Source organism: Moschus berezovskii, chromosome 15, assembly GCF_049115385.1.
Source record: "Moschus berezovskii isolate FMDL1 chromosome 15, NW_MosBer_1.0, whole genome shotgun sequence".
Classification (NCBI taxonomy): Eukaryota; Metazoa; Chordata; class Mammalia; order Artiodactyla; family Moschidae; genus Moschus; species Moschus berezovskii.
Window position 1 is genome coordinate 64,031,960 of NC_142474.1, and position 25,983 is coordinate 64,057,942.

Genomic DNA, 25,983 nt, shown 5'->3' on the forward strand with positions numbered 1-25,983 from the left:
TAGTGAGACTCTTCAAGATAATGTGAATTATACCCAACAATCCCATTTTAAAGATAAGGATACTGAGGTTCATAAAATTTTAGCGTCCGAAGATACAATGTAAATTTAATGAAATTTTATCACATGAAACTATTCCACAGCAATGGTTTAAATCAACACTTAAAGCATGAGAGAAGAGTGCTGATTTGCTGCTGTTTCTAGAGGTCAGAGAGTATCTGTGAATATACAGGACTGCACTAATTTGCTGGAACATTATTCTTGGAAAAGTCCTTATACTTCTTATCATTTCTGGGATATATGCTAACGGGCTAATCAGTATTTTAGGGGAAAAAAATAGCATGTAATGGGGACTGGGAATTCCCTGGAGGTCCAGTGGTTAAGACTTCACTTTCCAATACAAGGCGTGTGGATTTGATCCCTGATCAAGGAACTAAGGTCCCACATGTGTTGTGGTCAAAAAACCACAACATAAAACAGAAGTAGTAAAGTAACATAGTCAATAAAGACTTTAAAAATGGTGCATGTCAAAAAAAAAAAATATCTTAAAGGAAGGAAATAATGGGAACCAGTTCAGGAATACCAGTTTTTTGTGTTCATTACATTTAAAAACTATTATTTATGATTTTTGTAAGAATGATTTGTTTTAAACATAAGAATAGTGGTGTGAATTCATTTTAGAAATGAAATCTAAAAGTTCCTATCCTATTCAGTAGTGGTGATATATCAAGAACATATTTAAATTTGAACCCTGTGATGAAAGTCATGTATCTGAGGGAATTTTTATTCATGGGAAGAAGCATGTTTAAGTGGAGAGGGATACATGTATGACTTTGAGATGTTTGTATCATGTTCTTATTTAACTACCTAAGACACAGCAGTGCGTACAACTGCACTGTTCCAATGGAAACATTCTGAATGAAAACTTAGAAAGTAAATTGGATTTAAATATATATATATATATATATATATATACATAGCATATATATCTTTTGATATTTAACCATGGTCAAATGAATAATTTATTTTCATTCTTATTATTAATCTCACATTGAAGGAATGGCAGACATCCTTACTTTCATTTTTTTCTCAAACATTTTATGGACTAAACTTTTATCTTTATAAACTTGCCTCAAGGTAGAACCTCAGATCAAGGCTGAAAAGGTAGATAAACTTTTTGCATGTGAAGAAAACCTAGAACTAATTTTAGTAATTAACCTATTACTTAGTTAAGCTATCAACCTTTTCAGAAAAAACACAAGGGAAGTAATTTTCTGTATTTCACAAGCTTCTTGCCTTATTCAAAATGAAGTGTGTGTGCTTTCCTTTACATTTTGGCTTAGATGAGATATGCACAAATAAACTTCTCTCTTATTTGGAGGCAGAGGTTCTGTTAAATTCTAGAATCATTTCTATCAAAAGATACTCAAACTCACTTGTTCTAAATCCGTCTTTTCAGGAAACCTGGTAGGCTTGTATTGTCTCCTGTGGATTCTGTCTTGTATTGTCCAGATTTTTCTCTCAAGGTCAAGGCCCTCATTTCCCCAACTGCTGAGAGGTTACCAGATGATAGCACAGAGCTGTCTACCTCTAGCATCTTCCCTCTAAAGTCACTCACCCTTGCAGAGGCTGTTCCTGGCAGAATTTCCAATTGTCACAGTTGAACAATGGTGCCTGAAGGTTGATTATAGGGGAGACAGGTATACACAAACTCTCTGTAATTTTCACCTAATTTTGCTGTGAACCAAAAACTGTTTTAAGAAATAAACTCTGTGTGTGTGTGTACATCTCAGCACCAATATCCCTCAGAATCTGTATTCTAGCCCATAACTCATGTTTGATATCTTTCTTTTCAAATTTTCTGTATTTTAGTTTCTCTAAGTTCCTTTTAAAATACAGCATTTAAAATTTACAGTACTTAAGTAAGTGTACTTAAGTACACTTGGTCAAGCCACTTGGTCCATTTCTTCCTGTGCCCAGTAAGTTGCTTGTCAGTTGTTTAAAACCAAATGAACTGAGGTGCAGGGCCAGTGAATGCATAAGAGAAAAGGCACCATTTCAGTCCTAAGCCAACTTTGCCTCCTTGAACATGGACGTGATTGTTCATTACATGTGAGAGTTACTTTGAGGGAATGTAGCATGATCAGAAAAGGCCATGGATGACTTACAAGCTGGAATCAAGATTGCCAGACAAATATCAACAACCTCAGATATACAAATAATACCACTCAAATGGCAAAAAGTGAAGAGGAATTAAAGAGACCCAATTGGAAAAGATCCTGATGCTGGGAAAGACTGAGGGCAGGGGGAGAAGGAGGTGACTGAGGATAAGATGGCTAAACAGCATCACTAACTCAATGGACATGAATTTGAGCAAGCTCCAAAAGATGGCGGAGGACAGGGAAGTCTGGCATGCTGTAGTCCATGGGGTTGCAAAGAGTTGTACTGAACAACAAAAGTACAATCAGAGCAAAAGGAAACTGACATCCAGAAAGTCAACTGAAATATACCTCAAAGAGTAAAATGAGACTAGGAAGCATGAAAGGTGAGAAAGAGAGATTGAGGGACATCAGAAATGTTGGTGACTGTGCCAGGGACAGAGAGAGAAAGTGGAAAGAAAGACAGTCCAAGAAAATGTGGGTTCATTTTGACAATGTGATTCAGTCTTTAACTTACAGGTGTTCTTCTTATTGCTGTTCAGCCAACATTTCTCAGGCTGCTTCTGATTAGGGGAATTGTGAAGACCTGATACTATGAAGACTTAGTACAATTGTACACACATACACTCACACACAGATATCATCTTAGCTTTAGGGGCATGTTTCTCAAATAGATCACAAGTCTAAAGTATGTTGGGTTCAAAAACCAAGGGTATATTTTGGAGATTAATCCTTTATCAGTTGCTTCATTTGCTATTATTTTCTCCCATTCTGAAGGCTGTCTTTTCACCTTGCTTATAGTTTCCTTTGCTGTGCAGAAGCTTTTGATTTTAATTAGGTCCCATTTGTTTATTTTTGCTTTTATTTCCAATATTCTGGGAGGTGGGTCTTGGAGGATCCTGCTGTGATTTATGTCGGAGAGTGTTTTGCCTACGTTCTCCTCTAGGAGTTTTATAGAATCTGGTCTTACATTTAGCTCTCTAATCCATTTTGAGTTTATTTTGGTGTATGGTGTTAGGAAGTGTTCTAGTTTCATTCTTTTACAAGTGGCTGACCAGTTTTCCCAGCACCACTTGTTAAAGAGACTGTCTTTTCTCCATTTTATATTCTTGCCTCCTTTGTCGAAGATAAGGTGTCCATAGGTGCGTGGATTTATCTCTGGGCTTTCTATTTTGTTCCATTGATCTATATTTCTGCAAATGAAGCAACTGATAAAGGATTAATCTCCAAAATATACAAGCTGCTCCTGCAGCTCAATTCCAGAAAACTAAGTGACCCAATCAAAAAATGGGCCAAAAAACTAAACAGACATTTCTCCAAAGAAGACATAAAGATGGCTAACAAACACATGAAAAAATGCTCAACATCCCTCATAATCAGAGAAATGCAAATCAAAAGCACAATGAGATACCATTTCACACCAGTCAGAATGGCTGCTATCCAAAAGTCTACATTCAATATATGCTGGAGAGGGTGTGGAGAGAAGGGAACCCTCTTATACTGTTGGTGGGAATGCAAACTAGTACAGCCACTATGGAGAACAGTGTGGAGATTCCTCAAAAAACTGGAAATAAAACTGCCATATGATCCAGCAATCGCACTCCCGGACATACACACCGAGGAAACCAGAATTGAAAGACACATGTACTCCAATGTTCATTGCAGTACTGTTTATAATAGCCAGGACATGGAAGCAACCTAGATGTCCATCTGCAGATGAATGGATAAGAAAGCTTTGGTACATATACACAATGGAGTATTTTTCAGCCATCAAAAAGAATGCATTTGAATCAGTTTTAATGAGGTGGATGAAATTGGAGCCTATTATACAGAGTGAAGTAAGCCAGAAAGAAAAACATCAATACAGTATACTAACGCATATATATGGAATTTAGAAAGATGGTAACCTTAACCCTGTATACGAGACAGCAAAAGAGACATAGGTGTATAGAACAGTCTTTGGGACTCTGTGGGAGAGGGTGAAGGTGGGATGATTGGGGAGAACGGCATTGTTGCATGTATATTATCATATGTGAAATGAATCACCAGTCCAGGTTCGACGCATGATACAGGATGCTTGGGGCTGGTGCACGGGGATGACCTGGAGGGAGGATATGGGGAAGAGGGAGGTAGGAGGGGGGTTCAAGAAAGGGAACACATGTACACCCGGGTCGGATTCGTGTCAATGTATGGCAAAACCAACCAATATATTAATGTAAGGTAATTTGCCTCCAATAAAATAAATTTAAAAAAACCACACCAAAAACCAAGGATATCTCACTTTGTGGTTTGCAACTGATTCATAGTCCATGAGGTCGCAAAGAGTTGGACATGATTGAATTTTATTACTCTTTGCAGGCTGGAGCTGATTGAAGGCATTGTTAACTAATTTTGCATTCCCAGAAATCAAAGGCATTCCTCTCATTACCACATTCCACTTCATATAGTGCTATGCAGACAGGTACAATTTCTAACATTATGCATATTTCTTTGTTCTCCTAAAATGATGTTGAGTTTCACTGTTCACTTAGTTTGGGTAGTAGCTAAAATACCTTTTTTTAGAGCAATAAACATTATAAACAATATAAAGCAATAAACATTTCATACTGATGATTTACAGTGAAATACAATGTAGCAGTCTCATGAATTTCATATAAACTCAATAAAAGTCTAAAAGTGCCCAAGGAAAATCTCATGGATTTTGATCTTTATGATTAATATGTTTAGTGAAAGCAAAATTGATTGCCTGTTTTGAAGGGAAAGAAAAAAGATGCACAGGGAACTTTAGTTTTAAAGAGCAGGAATTAAGCTCTTGCCAAATCTTGCCATACTCAATGACATAAATGGTAAAATGCTTATTGTAAAATATGACAGCAAGTTATAAATTGGTAACTGTTTGTCTTTGGCCAATACTTCATTCCAAAATGTTACAGGAAGCTACAGGAGGAGAAGCAGATGATAAATTTTTAACTTCAATTCTGCAGAACTCTTGGTTTCAGATTATTTTGAATTAAAATTTAATTTTTATATTTTTGCAAATCACTTCATAAAGTATAAAAATATTTCTTTTTCAATTAAAAATACTTATCTTTAATGTGGAGTCATAAAAGAATCATTTTTATCTTTTTATTTCATTTCAATATTTAATAGTTTAAATATTCCTAGAAAGATGGAATGTGACTTCAGGTTGAACTAAAGAAGATAGAAGAGCCTGGCATAAACAGAGCAGTACGGGGAGCACTGGAGTGGGTGATGAATCAGGAGAGCTTGGGTGGCTGGTTAGAAAGGCTATACAGAAATGTTAAAAGTCTAACACAGTAGACAAAAATAAAGGAAATTTAAAAGTTTGCAAAAGGTGAGTCCAAAGTTTTGGGTTGACCAAAAAGTCTGTTCAGGTTTTCCATAAAATCATACGAAAAATCTGAACAAATTTTTTGGCCAACCCAATAGAAGCTGCTAAGTATTTGAAAAGAGATGCCATATGGAAAGTGATAATTATTTTCAGAGTGAATGGCAGAGCTAGTTAAAGCTAAGACAAAAATAAAGATAGAAGAATACTAGAAATTAAATTTGTTTTGCATTTGAGAAGAGACCATATATCTACATGACACAGAAATCATGAAAAAGAGTAACAATTATTGAAATTGAAAAAGTAAAGATAGAAGAGACAAGTTCAAAACTGATACAGACATACAGATATGCACAGACATATAGATGGTGACTGCAGCCATTAAATTAAAATATGCTTGCTCCTTGGGAGAAAAACTATGACAAACTTAGACAGTCTATTAAAAAGCAGATACATTAATTTACCAACAAAGGTCCATCTAGTCAAAGCTATGGTTTTTCCAGTAGTCATATATGGATGTGAGAGTTGGATTATAAAGAAAGCTGAGCACTGAAGAATTGATGCTTTTGAACTGTGGTGTTGGAGAAGACTCTTGGGAGTCCCTTGGACTGCAAGGATATCCAACCAGTCCATCCTAAAGGAAATCAGTCCTGAATATGCATTGGAATGATTGATGCTAAAGCTGAAAGCTCCAGTACTTTGGCCACCTGATGTGAAGAACTGATTCATGGGAAAAGACACTGATGCTGGGAAAGATTGAAGGCAGGAGGAGAAGGGGATGACAGAGGATGAGATGGTTGGATGGCATCATTGAGGCATATGAGTTTGGGCAAGCTCCAAGTGTTGGTGATGGACAGAGAGGCCTGGCTTGCTGCAGTCCACGGGGTTGCAGAGTCAGACACGACTGAGCGACTGAACTGAACAGATAAGCACTGATAAAGGCATATATGTACTTTTGTGTAAAAACTGTGTGTATGGATATATGTTCACACGCACTACACACAGAGGCAGGTTATTTGAAACCATGAAGCTCTTTGCTAGTGACAGAAAGGCCAGAGGAGACACACGGCAGTGGATGTTGGGTTACCTACAACAGGAGGTTGTGATGGAGCCGCTCTCTCCCCCAGCACACAGAGGCTGGACGTGAGAGAAAATAAAAAATGCGTTTTCCATGCTGGGGAAAATCAAGAGCTGAAGGAGCAGAACATAGTAAGAGGTCCTCTAAAGAGTTATCATTTTTACCCAGCATCAGTATTTGCCACAATGATAGCCAATACCTTCCTAACTATAAATAGTGATTCCACTGCAAATGTCTGAAATTGCATAAATGAAGAATTTTCTGCCTGCTTATACCCTTCAGTAATCTAAAACATATGTGAATGTGGAGACATGCATAAAATATGGAATGTTAGAACAGTTGTTGGTCATTTCTTTCTTGTCATGAAGCCTGGAACCCAGAGAGAGACCCCAGTGGATAAAAGATAAATTCCTCTCTTATCATCTGCAGATGGTGCTACACTATACTTCTTGGTCTGCCATATCTATGCTGGTGTGGCCTCTTCTGTATGCACTGTTGGGCCAGGTAAAGTACTTTAACGTAATGCTACTGTTCACTGATAGCTCTATTTCCATATTAACTAAATTTTATTTAATAGTCAAAGAATTCCCCAAATGTTAAACTCTTGACTTCTATATTAGGGCCGATATTATTAAGTATACTCCCCTTTTAATCCATGCTTTACATTGCTTCTAATATACATTTCCCAAAAGAAGAATCCTGATCAAAAATGGTTCTCCAGTGTCTGACACAATGAAGTCCATTGTCCTTGTAAGAGAAAGGTCCACTGTCCTGTGGTTATTCAGGGACTTAACTTCTGGTTCAGCCTCACCAGTGCTCTCCCATTAAGCCTAAAATTGCAGAGGAAATAGTGACTCTCTTTCAGTTATGACTGTATTGTACTCTGCCAATTATGACCGTATTTTACTCTTTGACTATTTCAGTTATAACTGTATTGTGCTCTTTGGGCTTCCCTGGTGGCTCAGATGGTAAAGAATCCACCTGTAATGTGGGAGACCTGTGTTTGATTTCTGGGTAGGGAAGATCACCTGAAGGGAGGGAATGGCAACCCATTCCAGTATTCTTGCCTGGAGGATACCCATGGACAGAGGATCCTGGTGGGCTACAGTCCCTGGGGTCACAAAGAGTCAGACACTACTGAATGACTAAGCACAATACTCTTTGTCAGTTGAGGTGGGGCAGAGAAGAGAATGCTGCTGTCATTCCTGTAAGTGGGAAGGTTTTCACTTATAGAAATTATGAGCGGGTGTCTTGGCATCAATCAATTATTACATCTTTGTCTCAGTGTAGAAGGGTTGAGATGGAGAGTGGAGGGCTGTTTAACACACTCTACAAATACACACAATTGAAGGAAATCTGAGTCTCAGGCAATCCGTCTGTGAGGGAACATTGCTGAATTTCATACACACTTTGGGGACTTTCTACATGTCTCGAGAAAGTCAAAGGAGAGAGGCAGATACCAAGATGAAGCTATGGAGGTGGGCAGTAGAGACAACCACTCAGGAGTTAAATACGGTGGTCTTTTAGAGATCTCCCAGCTGTAATGTTGTGGCTGCCTCTATGATCCAAGAGAAAGTGGTGGGAATAGCCCATAACTTTTAGTTAACAGGGCCTTGGCTCTAAGCACAAAGACAAATACATCCAGCTATGTTTAACTTACTATGAACTTTTGAGGAATAGGAATGAATAGTTTTCCCTAAAGTTTAGAGTGTTCTATATGATTGAATTACTATTAATTTTAAAACCACAAAATTTCTGCCTTTCTAATAAACTCATTTAAAATGTACAGTTATATACCTGAAACTAATACAACATTGTAAAATAAAATTTTAAAAGTTAAAAATTCACTTTAAGTCAAAAAGAATGAGTAGAAATAGTACTTCATTCATTGCTTAATGATAAACAAAAATTGACTTATTGGGAAGATTAAAAAATGATTATTTTAGATTACTTTGCTCCATATGGAATTCTATAGGAGGCATACCTATTTAATATACCTTAATTGCATTTTAATCAGAAACAGCAGAAAGGGCAAAATGCAAGGTCTGGATATTTTAGAACTTGAACTGACTTCTTATCAATTATCTCCATCTAACAGAGAAGACCAACTATGGGTCTATTATTCCTTCATACCTTTTTTATTTTTAAAAACTAACCTCATATTTTTTTTATTTTGAAGAAGTTCATATTAGTGAAAATGATAACTCATATATGTAAACCCATTTATTTATTCTTTCTTAAGACAAAGTTGTTTCTTATTTTCTATTTTCCTATTTAAAAGAGTGGTCAGTCTTTTCTGAGTAAAATGTTCTCACATGCCAGTTAGATGCTATCAGAAAAATGGTCATTCTGTTGAAGTCACTTGTTTTCAATGAAAAGGAAAAAAGCTTTTCTTAAAATAGATTTCTTAGTGAATGAGTGTCACTTTCTTATTCTATTTCTTAGGCAACAAACAACCTTGTTTTCGTAGATCTGAATGTTTTCCAAATAACAACATATGTGTTCCAGGGAATTAGGAAACCTATAATAGAAACAGATTTTAATAGCCCAAGAGAACTAAACAGGCCCAGATTGACCCTGGCTATTGAAAAACTCCCAGAATCCCTCAGATACACTTGGCTTGGTAAAACATTTGGCCTGCTGAGCATTTCCAAGTAAAAAGAAAAGAGTCAGCAAAGGTTATGATCATTTTCAAACTGACTGTACAATAGAGAAATAACAATCTCCATATTTTATTTTAAATATACATATATTTATATACTGTGGTACAAAATATATATGATTATGTGGTAAATATCATTTTTCACATAATAGCATTCACCTTTAAGACAGAGTGTTGGGACAGTGAAGTGTGGTTTATTGTTATGTTCAATATGAGGCACTGGTTAAATCCAGGCTAATGGAGTGCAGTTCCTACTGGGACTGATTTTTCCATGGTTGTCATTTGGATTTCTTCCCTCTAATTCAACAAAATTCCTTCCAGTATGAGGATCAGCAGGAAATCAAGTAAGAACCACCTCATAGTACAACAGACAAGTTCCTCCAAATGTAGTTAAGAGGGAATTTAGATTTTACTCCTATAAGTCAGCTTGGTATTAGCTTTTAATGTCATTTTTCTGGTTACTGTGTTTTTCCCTTCTAATCTAATGTTCTTCCCAGGAATAAAGAGGAATTATTCTATCATTTGACAGACTGTGAGGACTTCACAACCCACAGTAACAGATATAAAACCTAATAATAATCTATAAACCAATAAGTGAATCAGAATGGACAGACAATAATTTTCCTTCAGCTTTTTGTACATTCATCACTATTCCTTTAAAGATTAGGCCCATAAATGACTCATTGAATCAATATTATAAAAAGGAACCATGTATTAAAACTTTATTTTAAATTATTTATCTACAGTTGTCATGATACCACTTCTGATATGAAATGGATATCTACTCTATATCATATAGTTTTTTCAAATTTATATTTTTATCCATCAACCTAAAATTAAAGATCACTTACACTCAACAAAATTTTCTTTAAAAAATTAGATAATGGAAATTTTCAATGTAGAGGAACTAAAAGTGACAGAAAATAAGCTACACATATCACAAAATACTATGTAAGATATATTACAGGAGAGCTGCAAACTTAAGGCTAAGACAATCTGGAACAGAATTTAGCTTCCTGCTGGGAATATCAAGGCAAAATTCAAGGATAATAAGGTGGCTTTTGCTCTGCCCTAGAAAGTGAAAAAGGATTTTAACAAGAGGAGATAAAGGACAGGACATTCCCAGCCTGAGAAGTGGTAAGATTAAAGTCAATGAGATGAGAGGAAAGAATATAGGAGAGTATAGGACAAGACTAGAGAAAGGCAAGAGGTCCTGTTTTAATGGATCATTTTAGAACCAGAATCACACAGCTAAGCCAGGAGCTGCAATAAAGAGTAAGCAGTGTATTTAGCAGGCAATTGAGAGTTTGTAAGTATTTTTCTTCTTCTTTATAGCTGGTCTGAACTACTATATTTTGATTAGTCTCAGTTTTATTTCCTCTCTCACCACTGGCATATAGATAGATAATTTATAGTTTCTGGTCAACCATATAAATTGAACCATATGGTTACAGAATATTCAGGCTTGATTATGAATTTTTTAAAGAAGTAGAGGAATGGTGATCATCCAGGTGATGCATGATGTGGAAATTAGAAATGAAAGAGTAACTTACAAGACTCTGAAGTGTGGGTATTTGACTAGGGCTTGGTCAATAGTGTGCTTCCAATCAGTTTTTTTAATTTTGAGGGAAAGACACAGGCACAGTTCGAGAATACTCATAATGATGGCAGGGAAGCAGACAGGTCAGCTCTGAAGGGAGTGTTCACAGGCAGTGGGACTAGGCAGTTTCACCCACTGGTGTAGTCAGTTTTACTCAATTTCTGCTCATTTTTCTGTCTTAGACTCTTAGTTTTACAGTTACTTTTTGGAGTAATCTAATATTCTTTCAATAAACTTATTTTCTACCTTTAAGTTAGCCTAAGTCAGATACTGTTGCTTGCAATAAAAAAAAAAAAATCTTTCTGTTACTATGGTGAGTAAGAAAAATGTAAGAAATACTTTTCTGGAACTTACACTATAGTAGGGACTAGAAGATTAAGTTGATAATTGTGTGTGACTAAATTAGACAAATCAGGTATGCAGCTATAAGAGAGATTCTGATGAGTCATAAGAAGCCCTTGAACTAGAGATTGAGCAATAAAAGGGAACTGGGGTGGGAGGGCTGGGAGAAGAAGGCAAAGTCTACAGAATATTCTGCCTTAGGTATGCTTGGAATAAGGAGATGGAGTAAAAAATACTGGTTTCAAAGTGAATATTGAGAAAAAAATAAAGGCACTAAAAATAACACCCTTTATGGTTATTCATAACCAAGAGGTATTGGGGTTTTAAAAATATCAACTGATACAAATGCTACAAATGTCCCTATGATAGGGTAAGTTTTCATTAACAATATTCTGGATACATTATGTGAAATAAATATGCCCATTCTTTGCCCTGACTTTGCACTCCAGGATGTCTAGCTCTAGGTGAGTGATCACACCATCGTGGTTATCTGGGTCATGAAAATCTTTCTTGTACAGTTCTTCTGTGTATTCTTGCCAGCTCTTCTTAGTATCTCCTGCCTCTGTTGGGTCCATACCATTTCTGTCCTTTATTGTGCCCATCTTTGCATGAAATGTTCCCCTGGTATCTCTAAGTTTCTTGAAGAGATCTCTAGTCTTTCCCATTCTACTGTTTTCCTCTATCTCTTTGCATTGATCACTTAGGAAGGCTTTCTTAGAGCTCCTTGCTATTCTTTGGAACTCTTCATTCAAATGGGTATATCTTTCCTTTTCTCCTTTGCCTTTTGCTTTTCTTTTCTCAGCTATTTGTAAGTCTTCCTCAGACAAACATTTTGCCTTTTTTGCTGGAGTGTGAGGTTAAGTGGGACTTAGGAAGCAACACTATGAACAAAGCTTGGAGGTGATGGAATTCCAACTTATTTCAAATCCTGAAAGATGATGCTGTGAAAGTGCTACACTCAATATTCCAGCAAATTTGGAAAACTCAGCAGTGGCCACAGGACAAGAAAAGGTCAGCTTTCATGCCAGTCCCAAAGAAAGGCAATGCCAAAGAATGTTCAAACTACCGCACAACTGTATTCATCTCACGTGCCAGCAAAGCAATGCTTAAAATTATCCAAGTCAGGATTCAATAGTACATGAACTGTGAACTTCCAGATGTTCAAGCTAGATTTAGAAAAGGCAGAGGAACCAGAGGTCAAATTGCCAACATCTGTTGTATCATCAAAAAAGCAAGAGAGTTCCACAGATACATCTACTCTGCTTTCCTGACTATGCTAAAGCTTTTGATTGTGTAGATCACAACAAACTGTGGATAATTCTTAAAGAGTTGGGAATATCAGACCACCTTACCTGCCTCTTGAGAAATCTGTCAAGAAGCAAAGGTTAGAACTGGACATGGAAAAATGGACTTGTTCCAAATTGGATAGGAGCACATTGAGGCTATATATTGTCACCCTGCTTATTTAACTTACATGCAGAGCACTTCATGCAAAATGCCAGGCTGGATGAAGCACAAACTAGAATCAAAATTGCAGGGAGAAATATCAATAACTTCAGATATGCAGATGACACCACCCTTATGGCAGAAAGTAAAGAGGAGCTAAAGAGCCTCTTGATGACAGTGAAAGAGGAGAGTGAAAAAGTTGGCCTAAAACTCAACATCCAAAGAACTAAGATCATGGGATCTGGTCCCATCACTTCATGGCAAATAGATGGGAAAACAATGGAAACAGTGGGAGGCTTTATTTTCTTAGGCTCCAAAATCACTGCAGATGGTGACAGCAGCCTTGAAATTTAAAAATGCTTGTTCCTTTGAATAAAAATTGTGACTAACCTAGACAGCATATTAAAAAGACATTACTTTGCCAACAAAGGTCTGTCTAGACAAAGCCATTGTTTTTCTAGTAGTCATGGATGGATGTAAAAGTTGGACCATAAAGAAAGCTGAGTACTGAAGAATTGATGCTTTCAACTGTGGTGTTGGAGAAGACTCTTGAGAGTCCCTTGGACAGCAAGGAGATCAAACCATTCAGTCCTAAAAGAAATCAGTCCTAAATATTTATTGGAAGGACTGATGCTGAAGCTGAAGTTACAATAATTTGGCCACATGATGCAAAGAACTGACTCATTAGAAAAGACGCTGATGCTGGGAAAGTATGAAGGTAGGAGGAGAAGGGGATGACAGAGGACAAGACAGTTGGATGGCATCACCAACTCAATGGACATGGGTGTGAGTAAGCTCCAGGCATTGGTGATGGACAGGGCAGCCTGGTGTGCTGCAGTCTATGGGTTCACAAAGAGTTAGACACAACAGCAAGTGAACTGAACTGATTCTTTGCCCTGGACCACAGTTGTGGTCTTTAGTCCTGTGTGGTGTTGGTAGGAAGCAAGCACCGTTAACTGTGAGCATCCTTCCTCTGACGTGTGTGTAGAGCAACCTATGTAAAGAAAAAGATGCCATGCTTTTCTTCTTAAACCCACCAACCTGCAGTGATGTCATACTGGTAAATTAAAATCAACCATGCTGGAGAATCGACACCAAGGACATAGGAAAAATGCTACACATAGGGCTTTTTTTCCTCTTGAGAACTAGCTTACCAGCACACCACTGAATATTTCTCAGGAATATTCATTGATGGCTCAATAAACTACTTCTCTATGCCTGATGCTGCCTTCAAGTCAAATGAAATTCTCTTAGAACCATAGTTTAGAGCTGAGAGAGTTTCAATTACATTACTATTTTAAGCTTCCAAGGATGCACTGCTATTCCAATATGTCCTTAGATAGTAAACTTCAGGAGAGCTGGCAATAATATTATAGGCACATATGTCTTTTCAATCTCAATTCAGGGCAGCACACAGTAGATTCACAACAAACTTTAGTTACATGGGATTCCTCGTAAAGAATCTGCAATGCAGGAGACCTCAGTTCGACTCCTGGGTCAAGAAGATCCCCTGGAGAAGGGAACAGCTACCCACTCCAGTATTCTGCCCAGGAAAATTCAATGGACTGTATAGTCCATGAGGTCACAAAGAGTTGGATGCAACAGAGCAACTTTCCCTTCACTTTTGGTTACATGAAGGGCAGACTTACTCAAGTTTACAAACACAGCAAGTAATGAGAAATCTTCTATGTCTTCCTGCAATGACATTTCTGCTCTAACTCATAGACCCTCTGAACTTCCTCATCATTCTCTCTGGACTCTCTTCTTTTCTAAATCATTCTCTATCCCTTCCTTCTGCTTTTCTGATCCTCTTTTACAAATCCTGTCCCATATGATCATAAGATAGTAGACTTAAGAGAGAAGACATTGTTTATTTCATCTCCTTGATGATATAACATGATCTAAGGTCACCTCATACAAAGAGTTGACTTACTGGAAAAGACTCTGATGCTGGGAAGGATTGGGGGTGGGAGGAGAAGAGGACAACAGAGAATGAGATGGCTGGATGGCATCACCGACTCTATGGACATGAGTTTGAGTGAACTCTGGGAGTTGGTGACGGACAGGGAGGCCTAGAGTGCTGTGATTCATGGGGTCGCAAAGAGTCGGACACGACTGAGCGACTGAACTGAACTGAACTGAAGGAGTTTAAATTTATTTTAAAGTTATGTAAGAGTGTGGTGATACAGTCATGATTTAGACTCATGTCTCCAAATTTTTAGTATAATTATTACCTTTCTACCTCTCAATACAGTCACACAGAGTATTTTGGACAATTCACACAGCTCTGTCTGTCGTCGTATCATTCCTTTTTCCAAAACAAGGGTTAGAGAACAAGACTGGAGGCAGAGTTCATTGGTGGTAGTGAAGAGAGGTATCATATAAATTCAGTTGATGAGTTTTACTTATTTATCTTTTCATTTGACATATTTATTGTTTATTCATAGGACATGTTTATTGAGTATCTCCTATATAACAGGACTCTTCTAGGCATGCAGAATACATCACTGGAGATAATATAAATGATGAAGATGATGAAAACAGACAAATATTTTCATTTTTAAATAATTTGCCTTTAAGAGAAAATACCAGTCCTGGAAATGCTCCAGAGTAATACTCTCTGTTCAAATCCAGAGATGGGAAAAAAGAAAAATCTCTATTCAAGAATGAGGAGAGAGCTACTGTCATTTAGCAGTGATAATATAAACAAGGAGAACTTGTGGCTGCCTATTCCACATGAATTCCTTATGAATTTCATTATTTTGTTTGGCACCTTGCTAGTTGCTGTCATTTTATATTTACCAAGTCAAGTTAAAAGGGATGCCCTGGGATAATATTTCTTTTTTGGGGGGAATTGCATTCACTCCCTGAAGATTTATTTTCTTTCAATTTAATGACAACAACAACAAAAAAAATGTAGCTGGAAAGATTGTCCAAAAAGAAGAACTAAAAAAGCCCAAAGTTAGTGGAAGGAAGGAAATACCAAAGATCAGAGCAGAAATAAATGAAATAGAGACTAAAAGCACAACAGAAAAGATCAGTGACATCAAGAGCTGGTTCTCTGAAATGATAAACAAACTGACAAATCTTCAGGTAGACTCACCAAGGAAAAGAAAGGACTCAGACAAAATCATATATGAAAGAGGGGATGTTATAACTGATAACACAGAAATACAAAAGACAATAAGAGACTACTACGTACAGTTATACTCCAAATAAATTGGGCAATCTAGAAAAAATGGATTGATTCTCAATAACACAACCCTCAAAGACTGGTTCAGGAAGAAATAGACAATCTGAGCTGATGGTTACTAATAAAGAGATTGAATCAGTAGTTAAAATCCTTCCAACACATTAAAGTCCAGCATAAGAAGGCTTCACAGGTGAGTTCTACAAAACATTCAAATACGAACTAATATCATTACTTGTCAAACTCTTCCAAAAACAGAAGAGGAGAGAACACTTTCAAACTCATTCTGTGAGGTCAGAATTATATACATAAACAAAATAAGGATACCACAAGGAAAGAAAATTACAAGTCAATATTCCTGATGAAAATGAATGAAAAATCTTCAATGAAATATTAGCAAACCAAATTAAACAACACATTAAAAAGATTGTACATCATGATCAACTGGGATATCTTCTAGGGATGGAAGAATGACTGAAAATCTGAAAGTGAGTCATTGTGATACACCATATTAACAGAATAAAGGATAAAAATCATATGATCCTCTCCATAAATGCATAAAAGGCATTTGGCAAAATCAACATCCATTTTTTGATATGAATTTTCCCAAAGAAGATATAGAAGAAATGTACATCAACATAACAAAGTCCATAGAGGACAAACCACAGGTGATGTTATACCTAATGATGAAAAGATAAACACTTTACCTCCAAAAAGGTCAGGAACAAGACAAGGATGCCCACTCTGTCTACTTTTATTCAATATTGAAATCCTAGCCACAGCAATCAGGGGGAAAAAAAGTAAATGGCATCCACATTGGAATGGAAGAAATAAAACTGTTATTATTTGCAGGTAACGTGATAGTATACATAGAAAACCCTGTAGACTTCACCAAAAAAATTCCCTGTTGGAAATACTAAATAAATGTAGCAAAGTTGCAGCATACAAAATTAATGGACAGTTTGAAAGGCAATAACCCTACTCTCTAATGTTGATAAAGTGAAGGATTCATATGAGAACAAATAGCCATTTAAGTGGAAGCATCTTAAACATCAGAAACTCAGGTTTTCATTAAAGGTATGATTTCTTAGAAAAGGAGTTAATGACGAGACTTTTTTCCTTTATGCAATAGAATAAGAGTTCTAGATTGTAATGTAGAAACAGAAGGAGAAAAATTAATCTGGATGGAAAAGACAGGTGAACAGCAGAGTCTTTGTGCAGTTGCTGTGAACCTTTGGAAATGAAAAGAAAAAACAGACAACAAAGCTATATTGAGAAAATTAAATTTTCTCTGGGTTTCTTAAAGAACTTTAGTCAAGGCTACTTTGTTGCCTAGAGGGCATGGGAATTTCATGATAAAGTTTCATGGAGAGAAAAATGTTACCTCTAGCTGTGTACACTTCTCTTTCTACAATGTATGAGTAAGACTGGACATGGAAAGAAATGCAATTCCTCAGAAACTCCCAATTTTTTTACATTTAGATATCTAAAACACTCTTTGTACAGCCCATTTTCAGAAGGAATTGCTTACCTCCAAATACACACTCTGGGGTAAAAGAGATGTCATCAAGGGCGATGAAGATGTTCTCTTGTCCACTCAAATCAGCTTCAAATGCCACCTTAAATGGACTGTTACTCGAGAGAGGAACATGTCCGTACATCCAACCAGTCCGTTTATTGCCAATCATTGACCACATGAGGATGTTTAGTCCAGATTCGTCAACAGTATACACCTAACAATAGGGAAGAAAACAAACAGAAAAAAATCAACTCTGTGGTTTAGGTATTAGAAGAACACAGGCATCCAGGTTGTCAATGAAAGAATGGAGTCTGGCAATGTGACAACCCAATAACAATACATTCTATATATATAAAAGCATGGTTGCCTATGGATGTTATATTTTCTCTGGTGATTCAGACCTTTGTTTAGTTTTGTCATATTGAATTCTGTTTACCAACTTAGATATGGCCCCAAAGTGTAACTATTTCAAGTCTCTAAAAAGTTGGAGGAGGCGTACAACCAGAATTTTTAACCACTAAAAAAAAAATAAAAAATACAACATAGCAAAAAACCATGGAACAACAGACTGGTTCCAAACTGAGAAAGGCTGTATATTGTCCCCCTGCTTATTTAGCTTATATGCAGAGTACATCATGAGAAACGCTGGACTGGAGGAAGCACAAGTTGGAATCAAGATTGCTGGGAGAAATATCAATAACCTCAGATACACAGATGACATCATCCTTATGGCAGAAAACAAGGAAGAACTAAAGAGCTTCTTGATGAAAGTGAAAGAGGAGAGTGAAAAAGTTGGCTTAACACTCAACATTCAGAAAATTAAGATCATGGCGTCTGGTCCCATCACTTCATGGCAAATAGATGGGGAAAACAATAGAAACAATGACAGACTTTATTTTTGGGGCCCCAAAAATCACTGGAGATGGTGACTGCAGCCATGAAATTAAAAGATAATTGCTCCTTGGAAGAAAAGCTTTGAAAAACCTAGACAGCATATTAAAAAGCAGAGACATTACTTTGCCAACAAAGGTCCGTCTAATCAAAGCTATGGTTTTTCCAGTAGTCATGTATGGGTGTGAGAGTTGGACTGTGAAGAAAGCTGAGTGCCGAAGAATTGATGCTTTTGAACTGTGGTGTTGGAGAAGACTCTTGAGAGTCCCTTGGACTGCAAGGAGATCCAACCAGTCCATCCTAAAGGAAATCAGTCCTGAATATTCATTGGAAGGATTGATGTTGAAGCTGAAGCTCCAATACTTTGGCCACCTGATGCAAAGAACTGACTCATTGGTAAAGACCCTGATGCTGGGAATGATTGAAGGCGGGAAGAGAAGGGGACAACAGAGGATGAAATGGTTGGATGGCATCACTGACTCGATGGGCATGAGTTTGAGTAAGCTCTGGGAGTTGGTGAGGGACAGGGAAGTCTGGCGTGCTGCAGTCCACAGATTCACAAACAGTCGGACCCAACTGAGTGACTGAACTGAACCGAACTACAACATTAACTTCACATTCTTTGAAAGAGACAGACTATTTAGGAGTAATCAGAATTAAAGTGCCTCTTAATAGCAGAATGACCTATGTAGCATTCAATGTTAGCCTGATACCTCCAAGTTTTATTTTTCATCCCAATTAGTAATATCACTGTACAGACTACCTTCAAAATGCATTCAAAGGATCTTCCCTCAAAAGAAAGGAAGTTTTAGACTGCAAAACTACAAACAGGACAAAAAATGGAATTATTATTTGATTTACTTTTTTAGTGAATTGTAAATATTTGGAAGAATTGTAAATATTTGGAAAAATGGTTTCTGGTTCTGATGGCTAACTAAAAACATACGTTTATCTATACACCTCAAAAATGTTTCCATCCAGAGAAACACTGAAAATTAGGAGCACATCTACCAATGTACAAAAATAGTAAGTTCTTTCTGGAAGTTTTAAATTAAATGCAAACTGTTGGTTGAAATTACATAAACAAAACAGGAATTCACAAACATCCATAGGTGGAAAAAAACACACAAAATTGACTGTTTCCAGCAGAATTCTGGAATAACTGTAAGAGATGGACAGCATAGAGATGAATCCATGCATGTGTCACCAGCTTATAATTAATCAAAGAATCCCATGAAAAGCCCGGTCAGTCATTATGTTAGGAGTTATTGATGCAGACTTGCATACCTAGAACACACAGGTTGGGTATATACTGCTGGAGAAAGTATTTTGTTATGGTGGCCATGAGCAGAGCAAACTAATGAACACATTAAACAAAAATAATTTAATATAGTGGACTGCACAGGGATTAAGACTGAGGGTAGGAGGAGAAGGGGGCCACAGAGGATAAGATGGTGGGGTGGATTATCAACTCAATGGACGTGACTTTGAGCAGACTCTGAGAGTGAAGGACAGGGAAACCTGGTATGCTGCAGTCCATGGGGTCGCAAAGAGTCAGACATGACTGAACGACTGAACGACAATAGGGATTAATAAAGAGTAGTGAGCAAAGATCGTGCTCTTTGATAATTATCATTGATAATTATATACTGATGATGTCTAAGGAATTTTAAAGAATACAATTGCCAGGAAAGTAGATGACATTTACAACATGCATCTAACTTTAGAAAGTCATAGAGCTGTTTGAGAGGGTTAATTTAGGTCAATAAAATTTGGCCAAAGGTCTTTTTTTATTTGAGGGATAGGTAGTTTAAAGGATGCAATTAATTTTCAGCAAAAGTGGATAAACATTTTAAAGAGATTTACTAAAAATTAAGTGTCCCCTTTACAGAAAAATATAGCAATTAGAATGTAGAAACACAGGGAATAAGAAGTAAAGGAAGTGCAATCAATCTAAATGAAGACAGAGCTAACAGGGCAAATAATGAAACAAACAGACAAACAAAAAGACAAATAGAAAACGTACACAAAAAATAGTTTGTTTAGATGCGAAAGAACTGCACTGATTTATAAAATCTTCAGTTCAGTTCAGTTCAGTTGCTCAGTCATGTCCAACTCTTTGCGACCCCATGAATCACAGCACACCAGGCCTCCCTGTCCATCACCAACTCCCGGAGTTCACTCAAACTCATGTCCATCGAGTCGGTGATGCCAACCAGCCATCTCATTCTCTGTCGTCCCCTTCTCCTCCGCCCCCAAACCCTCCCAGCATCAGAGTCTTTTCCAGTGAGTCAACTTGTTGCATGAGGTGGCCAAAGTATTGGAGTTTCTGCTTTAGCATCAGTCCTTCCAATGAACAACCACGATTGATCTCCTTTAGAATGGACTGGTTGGATCTCCTTGCAGTCCAGCCATAAGCTGTCTATAACTGATGTTCAGTTCAGTTCAGTCACTCAGTTGTGTCCAACTCTTTGTGACCCCATGGACTGCAGCAAGCCAGGCTTCCCTGTCCATCGCAAACTCCCAGAGCTTGCTCAAACTCATGTCCATTGAGTCAATGATGCCATTCAACCATCTCATCCTTTGTCATCCCTTTCTCTTCCTGCCTTGTATCTTTCCCAGCATCAGGGTCTTTTCCAGTGAGTCAGTTATTTGCATTGGTGACCAAAGTACTGGAATTTCAACTTCAGCATCAGTCCTTCCAATGAATATTCAGGACTGATTTCCTTTAGGATGGACTGGTTGGATCTCCTTGCAGTCCAAGGGACTCTCAAGAGTCTTCTCCAACACCACAGTTCAAAAGCATCAATTCTTCGGCACTCAGCTTTCTTTATAGTCCAACTCTCACACCCATACATGACTACTGGAAAAACCATAGCTTTGATTAGACGGACCTTTGTTGGCAAAGTAATGTCTCTGCTTTTTAATATGCTGTCTAGGTTTTTCAAAGCTTTTCTTCCAAGGAGCAATTATCTTTTAATTTCATGGCTGCAGTCACCATCTGCAGTGATTTTGGAGCCACCCCGGAATAACATTTCTCACTGTTTCCATTGTTGGGATGAATAAGATGTTAAAGTATTTATTTTTAAAGTGGTTAGGATGTCCGTATTATAAGCAAACAAAAGAATATTTCAGGAAAGTATAAAGTGGGGACATTTAAAATTGATAAACATTATAATTCCTCCAGCACATATAACTGTCTTGAATCTTCATGCATTCCACCACATGGCTTTGAAATATAGAAGCTGAGATCAATAAAAACAGAAAACCAAATTGAGACTATACTGGAGGAAAAATGTCTTTTTCCTATATTGTCAAATTAAGTCAATAGCAGTGAGTAAGGTTGTAGAGGATCATGATTTATCTCTGTGTTTCTATCATCTCTGTGTATCTATCTATCTTTTTTTCAACTAAGAAGCAATCATTCTCTTACACATCTATAGAAAATTTAGAAAGGTATACATAAACTTAACAATGATAACGAAAGCATGTCTAATCAACAAAGAGAGGGCATAGTATTGAATCAACAGTGTTGGAATAACCAGCCTCGTATCTGGAAAGAAAAATCATGAGTTTCTAACTTCTCAGCACATATACACAAGATCAATTATGACTGTATTAATCAGTTAGATCTGAAAATCAAAATTATGTGATAAAAAACATGTGAGAATATTTTGCTATTTTTGACAGGAAAAGGGCTTCCTAAACAAAGCATTAAAGCCAAAATCTATCAGGAAAATAGACTGATGGACTTCACAAAATAAAAATGGGGAAAAAAAGTTGCTTTAACTATGAATATATTAAATGTTTTTCTCTTTTTAAGAAGTAATATTCAGCTTGGGACCCAGACTTTAAAGCAGAGCTGACTTTTGGTTCTTTCTCAAGGTGACTTTGTACCTAGCTTGCTTTTAGGCAGGTGTAAGAAATATCTTCTTTTGCAAATTCCCATGTCTCTATCCTAAAACTGTGACTTGATTTTAATTTTTAGCAGCATAACTCTTCAACTTGAGGTCACTTTTCTTTTCCTGCTTTTCTTATATTCTAAAGGGAAAGTCTAATTTGAAGGTCATATTCGATTAGCTCCTTCTCCTGAGTGTCAACCTTTGCATTTCACGGAGTGCCTTCTCAGCCTGCTAATTTATACTTTAATAGAAACGAACAGCAAGGTTTTTCCCATCCTGAGATTTATTTTCCTATTATATACAATAAAAGATAACAGCACGTGTCAGCACTGTTTCCTCTGTCTGCACTTGAAGTATCTCTGCCATCAAGGTCTGTGCACCCACCTTTGCTAAGTTGTTAACATAAGCCTATGATTCTCACTACACAACATACTGGGTGAAACACTCTGTTGGACACTTTCTCCTATGGACACACTCCCCATCACAGCATCCTCAGTGTCACACCAACTGCTCAGCAAAATGCCTGGCACACCACGTACAACCTTACCTTTCTTGTCTTCTATTCAGTAAGACCTGTCAGAAGAAATATAGGACACTGATACAGGGAGAATCTTGAAGCTATACTCAAAAAGGGAAGAAATCACTGAAAAATACTTGGGTTCATTTTAACTACTGTTCTTGCGTATTACCTGTGTCCCATTTTACAAATGACTGACACACCAGCATGTGTACATGACTGCCTTAGTACATGACTAACTATGTATCTGCTAAAATAGTATGAAATGCTCAAATGGAGGGTATTATCTAGAGTTTGATAAGTCTGTTTAGAGGGCAGAAATTTGCGAAGTCTGCTCATCTACACAGACTTCCTACTTTTTATGCCTGGGGATACTTTTGTATATCATTGTTTCCTCTGTTAAGCATTCTCTGAGGTTATTCTCAAAAGCTGCCTTTGATAAGCAGTGTAGATATAAAGACTATGAGGTTCAGCATGTAACAGGAATGAGAGAACGTGTTAGCCTGGGACAGTTAAAATGTGTTTAATAAAAGAATAAAATTATAGACCAAATACTGATAATGACTCTCAACAACTTTAATAACATAATATCATAAAAATGCATTTTAAAATTAAGCATCAATAATGAAGGACTAAGCAGAAAATCTGATGTGTAAACTGCCTTAAGCATGTGCCATACAAACTAGAACCTATTTAATTTTGAATGCACAGTTCTATAAATATAAGTACATATTAAACTTTTTTGAATATATTTTTTCCTCCCTGAAACTTAACATTTTTATCATTTCTCCTTTTACTCAACATATCACTGGAAGAATTTCTATAGCACTAGTGATAATTAAGAAATGGGCCAGGTTCTTGTCTCCGTGGTACCATCACATGGTAAAAATCAGAGACTTGGGGCAAGTCATTAATTCAGGTTACAAATTTGTAAGTTATGACTTCATTGAACTAAGTGGTAATCTAGTGTCCTGATTTGTGTGAATATAATCTAAAATGGGCTTCCCTGGTGGCTCAGATGGTATAGTGTCTGCCTGCAATGCTGGAGACCTGGGTTCAATCCCTGGGTCGGGAAGATTCCCTGGAGAAAGAAATGGCAACCCACTCCAGTACTTTTGCCTGTAAAATCCCACAGACAGAGAAGCCTGGTTGCCTACCATTCATGGGGGTCGCAAAGAGTCAGACATGACTGAGTGACTTTACTTGCTTACTTACTTAAATCTAAAATGCATTTTCCTTTATTACTAGGAACTGTTTCTATACAATATTTTATTAATTCATAATTCAATTATTTCTGATCATATTATTATTTATGGTGATGAGGGTAGTTGCCAAGTGGTGTATCAGATGTCCTTTCTAGAACACTTCAAAATACCTGGCCATCAATGATTCATTGTGCTCTGCATCACCCCTAGAGGGCCCAAGGTCGTTTTGCATTTAAGAAACAATGAAAAAGAGTGAGACTCTTTTCCCTTTTTTGACCAATGGCTTGAAAGATCTTAGTTCGCTTACCAGGGATTGAACCCAGGCCCTTGACAGTGAGAGCACAAAGTCCTATCCACTGGACTTCCAGGAAATTCCCTAAATGTCTTATTCTGAAGTTTGGAAGTCTGGAAGCAACACAGGGAATATAAAGAATTTCCTCTTGCATTGTTTGAGAGATGGGGGCCCCTGAAAGAGCCAGTTCTTCTAATAGGACAGATACAGATCAGATAACAAACCCAAGAGGATTCTGAAACTGACCAGAAAGGGTTTTGAAAAGTTTGACAAAAAGGATGTAGTCTTGGTGGCTCTTGTCCTTGAACAGATCATCCAATAGTTAACCTTCAAAAGCAGCAGAACAAAAGGATTAAATGTTATGGCACAGGGGCAATTATAGGAAAAAGGAATACTGATAGCACCCTCCAACCTCAACACCAAACACACAGCATACATCGAGGGTGCCATGTTTAGGAGGATGATTTAAATAACTGTTACACCAATTTTTTTTTGGTTTGTTATTTTCTGTTACATCGGTTGTTGTTGTTCAGTTGTTAAGTCATGTCCAATTCTTTGTGACCCCATGAACTGTGGTACACCAGGCTTCCTTGTCGTTCACTATTTCCTGGAATTTGCTTAAACTCATGTCCATTGAGTCAGTGATGTCATCCAATGGTCTCATCCTCTATCTCTCCCTTCTCCTCTTGCCCTCAATCTTTCGCAGCATCACGGTCCTTTCCAGTGAGTTGGCTAGCTCTTCACATCAGGTGGCCAAAGTACTGGAGCTTCAGTTTCTGCATCAGTCCTTCCAATGAATATTCAGGGTTGATTTCCTTTAGTATAGACTGGTTTGACCTCTTTGCTATCCAAGGGACTCTCAGGAGTCTTCTCCAACACCATAGTTCGAAAGCATCAATTCTTTGGTGCTCAGCCTTCTTTACGGTCCAACTCTCACATTTGAACATGACTACTGGGAAAACCATAGCTTTAACTATATGGATCTTTTATGGCAAAATGACCACTCTGATTTTTAATATACTGTCTAGATTGGTCATAGCTTTTCTTCCAAGGAGCAAGTGTCTTTTAATTTCATGGCTGCAGTCACCATCCGCAGTGATTTTGGAGCCGAGGAAAATAAAATCTGTTACTGTTTCACTTTTTCCCCATCTATTTGCCATGAAGTGATGGGATCAGATGCCATGATCTTCATCTTTAGAATGTTGAGTTTTAAGCCAGCTTTTTCACACTCCTCTTTTACCTTTGTCAAATTACTTAGTAATTCAAATCAAATTTATATTGAAAACTACAATATGCAGAATATAAAATGGGCAAAGTATCCTTTAAAGACCAGATTTCAATAATTATTGGAGAGAATAAAAGATGATTTTGAGCAATAAAGTATGGAAAATAAAATATGCCATAAAAATCCATCTAGTTCTGGAAGGCAGTAAAGCATATTAATTAAAAGCATAGGCCAGAGCCAGTGGGTATGGGAACATCATGGCCTGCCATCTCTTAAATAGTACTGTGACCTTGAACAAATTCCTGAAGCTTTTTCTATCTCATTTTACTCAACTGTTAAAGTATAGATAATGTCTTTATGTTCCTAACTGAATGGTTAAGGATTAGATCAATGTAAAGGACTTCAGTGTATAGCATACAGTAACCATCTTGCATTATTCTCAGTTTTTTTTTCCTACTGCTCTTACTATTCTTCTAAATATCACATTTAAACAAAACAAAACAAAATTTACAAGCATAAGGCCATGGCAGTAGTGGCTTCCTGAACAGAAGATTTACATGTTGAATTCCATACATTTTGCAGAAATCATTTAGCTCTAACACTCAACTT

General features: G+C 37.1%; 1 protein-coding gene across 2 annotated transcripts in view; it reads right to left on the bottom strand.

The window, feature by feature from the left end:
- The window catches only part of MALRD1 (MAM and LDL receptor class A domain containing 1), a 596,047-nt gene that overhangs the window by 121,181 nt on the left and 448,883 nt on the right, over window positions 1–25,983 (bottom strand). For both annotated transcript variants that reach the window (XM_088844424.1, XM_055428153.2), the window contains one exon: window positions 17,355–17,556. In XM_088844424.1, coding sequence (XP_088700550.1) covers window positions 17,355–17,556 — 202 coding nt within the window. The remainder of the gene's footprint in view (window positions 1–17,354; window positions 17,557–25,983) is intronic.